We start from the raw sequence: 12,139 nt of genomic DNA on the forward strand, positions 1-12,139 counted from the left end.
CTTCTTCAAGTGACGTTAAGTTCAAAAAGTGTAGTTTAAAGTACACACTAAGGAAATTAAGTTTTATTTGTAGGAATAAATTATTCAATTTCTCCATCGCATATTTCACCATTTATATCGTGACTTTTTACGAGCTCATGTTTACTAAATGTGGAAAAAAATCAATTCATCCTTATCGCAAACTCAATACTGACTAGTACCACGATTATCTATCCTATTAAATCTACGATATCATAGATGATTCATACTACTCATCAATATTTTTTTAAAGAGTATTTAGAAATTGACTACTAATAGAGTACTACTAATCAAAATTTCCAGGCAAACGTACATTACCAACATATTTTAGATTATTGGGAAATGCTTTTCACATTGCCAGAGCAACAAAACACTCCTAAAACATCTAACATCTGCCTACATAAATGTGTTAATTAAAAGAAAAAAAAAAGTGGAAAGGATGGGTGATTAGTCAATTTAATACAACTAAAATTATTGATGCTTGTTGCATATAGATTGGGGTATGTGGGTTCATCCACTAGGTGCAACTATCTCATCCTCCCCAGTATTTAGTAGTGGATTGACAGATCAATCAATCATCCTATCAAATCATCTTTCCTCATGCATTTTCACAAGGGTCCCCTCCCACTTTCCCTTATCTCATTCTTATCCTCTCCTTGTTAATAATAATAGGAAAATATCAAAAGAAAAAAACGGGGGATTTGTGGACTTTATATTCCCTCTAATCAGCATATTTAAGATTAGCCTCAACATTATCAACTGAGCTGGTGAAGTAGGATTCATCCCCAGAAAGAAAATACAGTTTATGCAGTTGACTCAATACTAGTCATATAATACCAACAAAACTTTACTAATAAAAATCTGAAGAACCTAGTATGAATTTGGACTATCTCAGACAGGTGAGGGTGGTGTATGTTTTCTTGTTAATTAGGAGAACTAACAAAGAAATACACTAGCTTCTGAATTGATTAAACAACAAAGCAAGCTCACCATGAAAACCAAAAAAATATTTGAAGAAACACTAGTTAAACATGTGTTTATCATTTTCATTTTGGAGCTATTTGATTCCAAATTGACAGGTTCCAATATATTGCACCACCAAAAACAAAAGCAAAAAAATAGTCAACAGAATGATTATTTCAAAATTTGTAGTGTATGTGGTGCAGGCTGTACCCATCGATTTGATAGCGTAATCTGAGAAAAATGAAAAACCAAAAACGAAATCTCTGGTAAAGAACAAAAACTAAAATTGGCCACAATGAGTGTGACATGTCAATTAGGGAAAAAAAAATAGTAAAGAAAGAGCAGATAAAAACAAATGCACCAGCCGGGAATCGAACCCGGGTCTGTACCGTGGCAGGGTACTATTCTACCACTAGACCACTGGTGCTTGTTGATGTAGGTTGTCACTAGTAAATATTTTAAACTATAATGCTAGCGAGTACCAACATCACAAAAACTTTAGTGGTTTGCTGCTTTATTTATTTATTTTTATACAAGAAAAAACACTACAACACAAACCCCCTGCCTACTCCCACTCCCAGCTGATCCAGATGGAACACTGGGTACACAGATAGAGGGTGGCAATTAAACCAAGCAAAGGGAGGTCCCTGATCTATAACAAAACTAGCAAGCTTATCAGCTACAATAAACACATGCCGAAATCTAATGAACGGGAACTGAGCTGATATATTTTTAGAAGAGAATATCACAAATGGTCACTCAACTTTTACTTGTTCGACACTTTGATCACTCACTTTTTAAATATATCACTTTGGTCACTCAACTTTAACTCTGTTATTCACTTTAGTCACTTTGTTAATTTTTTTCATTAAAAAAATTATTTTCTACAATATTAAGGATATTTTCGATCAACCAATTGTGAAAAAATGAGAAATTGGAATTGGAATGGATAGGAGAAGTGATTAAAGTAAGACAAAATGCTCATTCGATGACTAAAGTGATTGACAGAGAAATAGTTGAGTGACCAAAGTGATATATCTGAAAATTGAGTGACCAAAGTGTCGAATGAGTCATAATTGAGTAATCATTTGTGAAATTCTCTCTATTTTTCAGATCTTTTTAAATGTACCCAGCAAAAATCTAAGTAAACCCAGCAATATATTTATTTTTAAATACTTCTACCTACTCCTTATAACTGGTCACCTCCAATCCCCCAGTTCCTATTATTTCAAATTAGTTTTCAATCCCAACAATGAGTAAGCACCATCAATATTTTATCAAGCTATCTTTCTCGTCGTCTAAACTCGAATGAAGTGATGAATGTACACCAATATAAAATTATATCACGCACTCACTCCTCCTCAATCAACCAAAAACTATTAACCTCTAAATTGAGACTTCGGGTAGAGAAAGGAAAGTGATCGAGACTCAAGAGTGGGGTAAGTGAAGTAATCCGAGCAAATTGAGTGTTGGATCGATCGACGATAGCCAAGTGAATGAGAATGGATTACCATTCAAGCAGTATTCTCCATCATTGTCTATCTCTATTCTCTGTATTCTAACTTGATTGAGAAAGAAAGCACTGATCGATCCCATTAATTAAATTTAATCCGTGTTACCAGATCATTAAGAAGGTTGATATAGGTTTGGTATTTTCATCTAAAAGAAGTATGAAGGAGTTTGCTGGATGTTTGTTATTCTTCATCTCGATAAAGTTTTGCTGGATTTAATCTATAACAAGGGTATTATCGAAAAACTTGTAGGGTGTAATTAAAGATTTTATAATTTTGGAGGGTGTAAAAAACTTGCTGGGTGTACTTAGATTTCTGTTGGGTGCATTTAGAAATTCACCAAGGTATTTATCCTCTGGAGATGAGCATTTCCCCAGTGTGAAGGTAAATGCCCTCTGAAAAATGGAGCTATACCACCACGGGTCCTCGAGGTTGCTTAATCAGTAATGTCAAGCAGAGAGTTCTGATCTGGTTCACAGCCTGGGTTGCAGCATGGCTGGAGCAGGCAGTACATTCAACAGGAAAGAGAAAAAAAAAAAAAAAAGACTTTCATGAAATTCAACTAAACTGAAACTGTCATTGTTACATCTATGTATTTCATCCTCATGTGTATACTAACAATGTCTAAAACCCGAAAAGATTCCTAACAAATTCTTCTCAGTACTGGTTTAAAACAACTACAAACCTTGGGAGGGAATACACACTATGGCAGGCAAACTTCACCTCCTATATACATTCACCCAACCCCACAGGAAGCACACGAGATTGTGTGTAGAAATGGAACATGAAAAACAACTCCCGAATGTACAAACTGTGTATTCTACATTAAAGAAACAACAACGAAGGAGGACCCCAACGAGAGTGGGGGTGGGGGAAGACTTCTCCCCAGAAGCTCAGTCTAGTGAGTTAGCACCTAGATTTATCAGGCTCTTTGTTATTGAATGCATATTCCGTCCTTCAAAGGCAGTCGAGGGGTGAGCGGGGGGAAATCAGCTTCATCCTTCAGATGGAACGCCTGCTCGTCAATCCTGAAGATAAACAGCAAGGGAGGCTTGGCTTTAATAGAAAATCAATTACAAATGCCTATACAGTATACACAGTCACCATTGTCGAAGAAAAGTTCACTTACCTCTCTTCATCGACTCCTGATAACCGTAAACTGTCCAGTTGTGGCATGGGTACTTCTTCCCATGATTGAGGGGAGGAGGATCTAGACTCAGGTTTGTCGGGGGATTTGGAGAAACCATTTTCATGGAAAGGCTCCCAAATTGAAAGCTGAGGTTGATGGTAATCTGATGTTGCAGAGTTTGCATTACTTAAAACTGGGTACTCAGCTTCTGAGAGCTCATGGTTGCATTCTCCAGGTGCGATTGACTCTTGAGATGCTGCAGGAAAGCCATAATTGAAAGTGTGTCTCTGAAATGGAGCATAAGTTCCAGCTGCCTCTTTCCTTCCCCTTCCAGGCAAGTGTCTATCCTTGTAGGGACGATAATTCTGAAAAGACTGTAAGCAGATAACCATGAGATTATAAAACCACTGTAATCTTCCACATGAATGACTCGACATAAAACCAAAACCCCAACATATAAAGCCCATGACTACAAGGATTACACTATGTAGCCCGAATATACGATTCTATAGATAACAAAAGTGCAATACCGCATTGGGGATGTACGTCCCTGTTCCTCGTGGTTTGTTCTTCTCTTCTCTGAATGGAGGAACAAAAAAACTGGCACCATTTGTGTGATACGCATGTGTTCCCCAAGGAATACCATTTGCATTAGTTTGAGAATTAATATTGTGCTGGGACTGTAGGGCTTCGCAGGTAGCATCCCATGAATTCTCTTTCCATGGTTGAGGTGACAAGGGAGGACTGGGCAATAAAGGAGGTGATGTAGCACACCTCTGGCCAATCAGACTATATTGCAGGCTCAAACAATGACTGTCCAAATCTTCACCAAGCTCCAACAAGGCATTATTTTGCACAGTAGTCTGGCATTTACTTTCATGCCTATCCAAAGTGTTGGCGAAAAACTTGTTAAGTTCATCTGATATTCTCTCTGCTGGTAACAAGAGAATCCAGCCTAGCTTGCGAGCTCCATATTTAAAAGCACTACATATTCGATAGAAGCTACCTGCAGATTACACATGAATCATTACCATGTGACAGCACACAGACTGAAAGAGCAGCTAGTAGTTACAGTACTCCAGTAAAATTGCATGACAACAACAGAGAGAGAGAGAGAGAGAGAGAGAGAGAGAGAGAGAGAGCAGGGGCACACCTCTATTGACACTACGGCCAAGGTTGTTGTTCTCTTTTAGTGGATCGATTATATTAAGATGCTTCAAGGAAAACACTCTTAAGTTTGTCTCACACCCCTTTGATGGAACAGAGAACATGTCTACACAGTTTCTAATAAACTCTTCACTTAGCAGTACATCATCCCCTCCATTATCTGGTACTTCAGCTTCAGAGAGAGAAGAAACTCAGAGACCAGGACAATACAAAAGAGCCATCCAACATTACAGGCACAAGAGATATCTCTTACCCACAATATCAGGTAGGGAGGATTTGCAAACTGGTCCATTTAAACTAACACAATATTTCTCCCAATCAAATTTGCTGAAGTAATCCAAAAATCTATAGAGGACCTACAAAACGGAAACACAATCAAGTGCTTGAGCTTCTGTATGATTTGAAATATAAAACTCAAAATTGATTCTACAAGTACTCACCGTTAAAGGGCCATCTAGAGAAGAATGAAAAAGATGGAATATATATAGGACTAATGTTTCCAAAGCATATGTTGAAATTAAACCATGATGAGCACCAAGAATACGACTCTCATAGTAGCACCAGGCTTTTATCAGAATAATGCTGCGTTTGAAAATATGATCTTTGCCAATATAGTGATCAACCTGCATACCAAGCAAAATGAAAAATGTAACCCAAGTACCAACTGAACATCACTGAACTTTTCATACCAGTATGAGAAGACAAAAAATTATTGTAACAAGACTGGACTGGAATCACCCTACTCATTTCTATGCAACATAACAAGACCAGTCATACCTATGGATCACGAATTGAATTGCTCATACCTGTTCAAGAAAGCGTAGTGTAGAAAGTCCTCCTAACTGATTGAAGGACATATCTACAATCATATTTTGAACAATGCATTTTACAAGTTTAACCTGCAACCAAAACCCCCAAACTTAAAACTATATAAGCACACAGATGGAATTTAAGAGAAAATATGTATAACTAACAAATCGACTTAGAAGCAATATCAATCAACATGAAACATTGATATAAAACACGAGGAAAAAAAAAACTAGTTAACAACTCAAATCTGAAGAAAATAGAAACAATGGCATTCAAATAGTATATAAATAAGCGTACATACTACAGGAGAAATATACTTTGAATTTTAGAAGAGAATAATGAGATTCAATGAACCAATATAACCCAATGTCCCAATTCAAGACGATGTTGAAAGTAACAGATTTAAGGAAGACTGAAAACATCAAGCAAAGCTTCATTTGTGGACTGACTTACTCATATCTATCTATTTTTCATCACCGAATACGTCAAAGGAAATCTCATAAAATTGATCAGAGTGAAAAATATCATTCTATTTTTGCTGATAGACATTGTGACAAGAAGAGAAGCTGAAGTATTTTAAGAAACAATAAATCAGAAAAAGGAAAATGCGAGACATGAATTATATACCTACATGCAAGACTCCAACACTAATCCTATATGGAATTGAAAAATATTTTCAGATTTCAACAGAAGGAAAAAAAGGAAAAAAGTATGAGATATGAGTTATTTAGTGACACCTATATGCAAAACTCCAGTTCTAACTCTATATTGCAAACAAAAGAAAACGGTGCGATATGAAATATACTGATACTGGCATGAAAGACTGCAAATCTAATCCTACATTGAATTAAAAAAATGTTTTCAAAATGCTTCCAAGAAAATAATCAACGAATCAAAGTGACAAAAACCTCAGCATCAATGCGATGGACATCCTTCACTTGATACTGAGCAGCTTCATTATTCTCTTCCCCCTTCAGAACAGCATGAACATGAGTTACAAGGACATCCTCAAGGTGCGCACTGCCAGTGAAAACCGTCAAGTCTATATCTCCATCGGGAAGATATGTCTTTAATGGAACTGACCCATAAGGAAAAACCTGTGAGATTAACAATACAAAAAAAATCGCAGGTTTAAGGCATATCAATGTCATTCAGAAACTCCAAAAATAAAAATAAAAAAAACACTAGCTCTCAAATAAACCGAAACTGCAAAACAATATCGCAACGTATTCTCTATAAACAACCACATTGCATAGTCAACCAGGAAATCAAACACGAAAATCTCTAATTTAAATAATTAAAAACTCCCATCAGCATTGCTCAATCTGAACATTACTATGAAGTTAAAAAACACATAAAAGAACACAACTTTAAAATCCAAATCAACACCCAATTAAGCGTGAAACTAGTACTGCAAGACTAGACTAATAGCTCGTTTAGCAAACAAAGAAATTCACAGATACAAATCCATATACAGACACATTTCAAGAAACCAACACTACTCAAGTTTTTTTTTTTTTTTTTTTTCCTGAGAATCAACACCACCCAGAATTGAAAGAAATGATTTTGAGGAAATTACCTGACAGCCCACGTTACAAGTGATGAGGCTCTGCACATATACAATGATATCCTTCCTTCTCCGGTGAGTCGCCGCCGTGGGCTGAATCTTGGACAGTATATCCCGGGTGGCCCGCTCGGCTCCGGCCCAAGACTCCGGCCCAATTGCCGACGGATCGGGACTGGTCGCCGGCAATGGCAGCGAGGACGGGCAGGAACGAAATTCCGGCAACACGGCGCGGTTCGGCTCCGGCGACCAGACCTGGGTCATGACGGCCAATGGTGAAAAGCGACAAAAAAAAAAAAAAAGGAAGAGTCTTGGAGAAGATTGGATTGTGAAACACTGAAACGACGTCGTAATGGTTTAATGGAGATCGGAAAAATGAAGAGGTTCGGTCGCTCGGTCTCTGTTTTGGGTCGGTTTTTTTTTTTTTTTTTTTTCTCTCTGAAAAACCAAAACCTTTAAAACCCTCCAAAACGCAAAGCGGCAAAATGCCTCTCTCTCTCTCTCTCTTTCTTTCTGAGACGGAAACGTTTCGCGTAAGGCGTTTCGTGTGTTTTTTTCTTTCCGTCGCTTTCTGTTTCGGTTCTCTCTCTAAGACGTCACGCGAGACACGTCGGCCGGAAAGAGACGCGACGCGTTGGGATTGCTTGCGCGCGCGGGCGGAGGTGCGGCAATGCAGCCTCAGACACCGCAACAAAACCCAGCCGACGTCGTCGTTTCGAGCTTCCTGTTTTTGTTTTTGTCTTAAACCCCTCCTGTCCTCCTCTTCCGGTTAGAATGTCCTCGTCATTTTTTTTCTTTTCGGGGTCAGAATGTTCTCATTCTTATCTCATCGACTTTTAGTCATTTGACTAATGGATGCTTTTTTTCTTGTCTTATTTTGTTACTGCTGGTTTAGGGGATGTGGTTATGGCGTTATCTTAGTCTCACCAACCATGTTTTGAGAGGATTATTTTCCTTTTTTGAATCTGAAAATGTGTGTAATTCGAGTAACTTTTTTATTTAGAGTATACAATATAGAAAGTTGACTGTGAATTATTTGATGCGGGTAAACGTACGTGGAAATAAATCAGTTTATTTTTGATACGTTATTGTTTACGAAATAACTCAATTACTAATCGATATGGATGCGGTGGGTATAAGAGAAATAAGTGAAATATATAAATATTATAAGTTATTGACCATAAGAAGATTTACTATTATTTCAAAAAAAAAAAAAAAGATTTACTTTTTTTTCTATTTATTATTTCTTTTTTTTATCGGGTTCTATTTATTATTTCAGCCAACTATTATTGAAAGAAATATGAGTAAACCACTCTTCCAAGCTCTCTAATTATTAAATTTTAGATATGTTCAAATATGATATTTATGTCGATCTATACAGTGTGTTTCCTATATTGATCTAATCAAACGTCTATTGTCTATAGAAATTTTGTACACCGGAGCATAAGAAGATAAGAACACACCCTCAGTGTTGAAATTTAACCCATTATAGCACAAAAAAGTCCTCTTTATATGAATAAAGCACTCTTCCAAACAAACTCTATAGTATTATGGAATTTTAGATACGTTCAAATATGATATTTATGTCAATCTATACGGTGTGCTTCATACATTGATCTAATCAAACGAATAATGTCTTTAAAATTTGGGTAATCCAAAGCATTCTTGTTCTTGATATTTATCCCACCATAGCACAAAAAAGTCACCATTATTAAATTCCCTACGGATTTGGACGCGGTGCACATGGTTTCATTGAATATTCAGTGAGTTAGGAATCATGGACTTTTGACCTTTCGAAAGCTTGATCACCATATTGCAATTTTGAGACGCAACACATGTTTGCCAAACAAAACCTGGCATCCAATTCCTATGCCAGCAAGACTATCCATCTCAGTTTGCATCTATCTTTCTATCTCTGAATCGATTGCCCGCCCGTTGAGTTGTTGGATTGTTTGTCTATATGTATATTACTGTCATCTAGCTAGAAGAATCCAAACGCAACGTCTTTATTTGGCCAGGCTTGGCTGCTTTACCATGATTTCAAGGGCAAGCAAACAGCTTATTTCAACCGTTGCCTACCAGGAATTTCGTTGAAAAGTAGAAACTGAAAGCATCTTGCAGAAAATAAAAGGGTCTAGGTACATCCGAAACTCATAACGATCAATGCATTGACAATTTAGAAGTAAAACGGAAGGTAGGGGTCATGCACATTGGAGATTAAAACAGATTCATAACCCGAACCTCATTTATAACGTGTAGGACTGCAAGTTATGAAGTAAGGGAGGCTACGGAGGTCAAAATGAAAGGTACCTAATCGAGACATTCAAGCATCCAGATCAAGGATGCTCTTTGGTACAATCAATACACAGAAAACCAGCAGACGATGAGACCAGAACTACCGAGAATTTCATTTCATACTGTATATGGAAAAAAAAAAACTCGGTCTTTCTGAACCACCTATGCTACCTTTCAAATTACCTTAGCAAAACATGACTCCATGACACAGATCCACTCAAATAAATTGACACTATTACAGAAGTCATAACCAGAGAAGAAGACACATTTTAAATCAAAATGGTAATAATGCAAGGCAACAGCCAAAGTAAATAGCCTCAGAAGTCTAATAATCCTCAACAATGGAACCACAGAAACAGTGACTTTTCATGGACGGGCAGTTGCCACTCCAGTGGCAGGGCGTGGAGCCTGACCAGGTCCACCTGGTGCGCTAGGCCTAGGCTGATCCTCCTGACACAAAATGAAATGGAAAGGTTTAGTGTAGTGTAAGAACACGAATAAGGGAAAAAACACACATATAGTTTTTACTAGTAGAACTTGTTTACTTTACTAAATTAATTAATGGTTCTTATCCAAATGAGAAGTTTCCCTTTGCATTACGTTTTTTCAATGAGAAGTTCTATCTAACTACAGTCTACAACAAACCAATTTATATCAAATTCTACTTCCATAAAGTCACCATCTAACAAAGGGAAAATGAGTTCGTATTGGGAAGAGGGAAATATGTTCTTGTACGGAAACTGATTTGTAGTTTGAAAATATGCACACCATGCTTCAAATATATCCGCATATAGGCAAATAAACACCCAGACACAAAATAACAAGCATAGACATTTTAAAAAAAAAAAAAAATCCCTGTATTAGATTACTGATTTAGACAAAAACCATTTGTCAGGCACTTCCCAAGCTCTGAATTCAATAAGAACAAAAAATACAAGGATAGAAAAGAAAAAAAAAATCCAAGTATATCATGCAAAGTAGGAAAACTCCACCCTAAAGTTCATCACCGTAATGATGAGAACCACAAGGAAAATGGCAAACTACATTTCACCGTAGAAACTCACAAAGCATGCACCAAGCAACAAGATGACTAGTACTAAAGGGAAAAAATCTCAGAAGATATGATAACCCCCACCGGCCCACCCTAAGTCATTTGTCCCAAAAAGAGTAGCACCAACTCTCTTGCTACTTCTATCAAATATAATATATGCAGGTATTGACAGTAGCCAGAGATAAAAAGGCGCGCGAAACAATCTTAAACCTAGTATATGAACCACTTTAGGTATCAGGTTTGTTGCTCATAAAAGTATTCAGCTATTAACAACAATGTGTAATGCTTAACTTCCACACACCAAATCAGTGAATCAACGTCGAATCCCACTTTGAACCTTAAACAAAATTGCTCATAGATACAAAAGCAGACACTTAAATGGCAATTGCTTATAGATACAAAAGCAGACACTTAGATGGCAAACAAAACTTCAAACATACCCGGCGCCTGAAACGCTGAGGGGCCTCACGGCTCCTCCTCTTCTCCCTAGATCGAACCCTCACTACATGAGAGTGGATAGCACAGGAAACACAGTACTGCATCTTTGCATACAGCTTAGGAAGAGTGTAGGCTGCAACAAGCATTGCCAATACAACATTATCATCAAATAAACCACAAAAGTTACCCTTTAGGAAAGAAAAATTACAACATAAAACAGTAAAAAAAAAAAAAAAATTACCTTCATAAACACAAGCCTCCTGGACATCCCTAACAGCAGCTTGCTCAACAATGTTCCTCACCAGAAACCTCTTGATAGCTTTGTCCTAATCCACACAAACCCAACACCCAAATTTAATTGAAAAACCAAAACTGACCTAAATTTACAAGCTTAATTACAAAAGGGTTCAACTTTAGAGTACCTTAGGGCAGCATTTGCCGCAGTTGGAGCAGCGGATGAACTTGGTGTGGCCACGGCCGTGCTTGTTGCGCCCGCCATTTCTTCTCTTGAAAGTCTGCAAAACAGAGATTCGTGATGATTCAATTGAGTGTAAATTAGGGTTTAGGGAGGCGAATTGGGATGCACATTGAGAGAGGAGGAGAGATTTACCATGGTGAGTGAACCCTAAGGCGTCTCTGAGCTTCTGCTTCAAACGCTTTGGCGGCCATTCTGGGGTATTATGCGGTTTTATACGCTAGGGTTTTTTGCCCGGTCTTGTGATCCAACCGGGCGGGCCCGCTTCAATCGTTTTGTTTTTCTTTTTCTTTTTTTTGTTAGGGAAGAAGAAAAAAATATAGGTCGATTTTCTAATCTTCTTTTTATTTGAAGTTAATAGATTTGATTAAAAAAAAAAAGTTATTAGTTTTTTCTTTTAGAAAAGTTGAGATCAAGTCGTAGTGGTATTTGCCTCTATGAGTGTGGATGAGGTCTCAAGTTCAAATTTTCTCTTCTTAAACAATTAAAAGAAGAAAATAAAAAGAAATTAAAAAATACACGAACTTAAATAAAAATTATATTTTCAAGTATTGAAATTTTAGATTTTAGTTTGACTCAGTGATCAATATATTCGAATTATAAAGACATTGAGGGTAAAACTAAAAATATTGACGCTTGCAACAAAATTTTCGAGACTTACGCTGCATGGACAAGAACTTTCTTTTGTTAAAGAAACAATCAAACCAAATATCAAACT

The 12,139-nt window shown here is 37.1% G+C and overlaps 2 protein-coding genes and 1 non-coding gene across 3 annotated transcripts; all 3 read right to left on the minus strand.

The window, feature by feature from the left end:
* Window positions 1-1,337: 1,337 nt before the first annotated feature.
* Window positions 1,338-1,408, minus strand: TRNAG-GCC. The gene has a single exon. It is a non-coding gene; the product is annotated as a tRNA-Gly (tRNA).
* Window positions 1,409-3,055: 1,647 nt separating this feature from the next.
* On the minus strand, window positions 3,056-7,956 carry LOC112165378. The gene is made up of 9 exons (XM_024301871.2): window positions 7,178-7,956; window positions 6,507-6,695; window positions 5,595-5,687; window positions 5,229-5,411; window positions 5,042-5,144; window positions 4,775-4,960; window positions 4,152-4,627; window positions 3,622-3,995; window positions 3,056-3,520 (listed from the first exon to the last, which is right to left on the minus strand). The coding sequence occupies exons 1-9, from the start codon at window positions 7,424-7,426 to the stop codon at window positions 3,427-3,429; spliced, it is 1,947 nt and encodes a 648-aa protein (XP_024157639.1). The 5' UTR covers window positions 7,427-7,956; the 3' UTR covers window positions 3,056-3,426.
* Window positions 7,957-9,379: 1,423 nt separating this feature from the next.
* On the minus strand, window positions 9,380-11,623 carry LOC112165924 (40S ribosomal protein S26-3). Its single transcript, XM_024302627.2, has 5 exons — window positions 11,557-11,623; window positions 11,369-11,461; window positions 11,188-11,272; window positions 10,949-11,079; window positions 9,380-9,907 (listed from the first exon to the last, which is right to left on the minus strand). Exons 1-5 carry the CDS (start codon window positions 11,557-11,559, stop codon window positions 9,824-9,826), a joined length of 396 nt encoding a protein of 131 aa, XP_024158395.1. The 5' UTR covers window positions 11,560-11,623; the 3' UTR covers window positions 9,380-9,823.
* Between the last annotated feature and the right edge of the window lie 516 nt (window positions 11,624-12,139).

The sequence above is a fragment of the Rosa chinensis genome, chromosome 5, assembly GCF_002994745.2.
Source record: "Rosa chinensis cultivar Old Blush chromosome 5, RchiOBHm-V2, whole genome shotgun sequence".
NCBI classification, from domain to species: Eukaryota; Viridiplantae; Streptophyta; class Magnoliopsida; order Rosales; family Rosaceae; genus Rosa; species Rosa chinensis.

Bases quoted from the DNA above. Each gene is read 5' to 3' on its own strand.
- LOC112165378 (XM_024301871.2), bottom strand. From the start codon at position 7,426: ATGACCCAGGTCTGGTCGCCGGAGCCGAACCGCGCCGTGTTGCCGGAA. The intron at 5,412-5,594 runs GTATGAGCAATT...CTTGGTATGCAG, and splicing joins CACTACGCTTTCTTGAACAG to GTTGATCACTATATTGGCAA. The intron at 4,628-4,774 runs GTGTGCCCCTGC...TGTAATCTGCAG, and splicing joins TGGCCGTAGTGTCAATAGAG to GTAGCTTCTATCGAATATGT.
- LOC112165924 (XM_024302627.2), bottom strand. The intron at 11,273-11,368 runs GTACTCTAAAGT...TGTGTGGATTAG, and splicing joins GCGGCAAATGCTGCCCTAAG to GACAAAGCTATCAAGAGGTT. The intron at 9,908-10,948 runs GTATGTTTGAAG...ATTTTGTGTCAG, and splicing joins CTCAGCGTTTCAGGCGCCGG to GAGGATCAGCCTAGGCCTAG.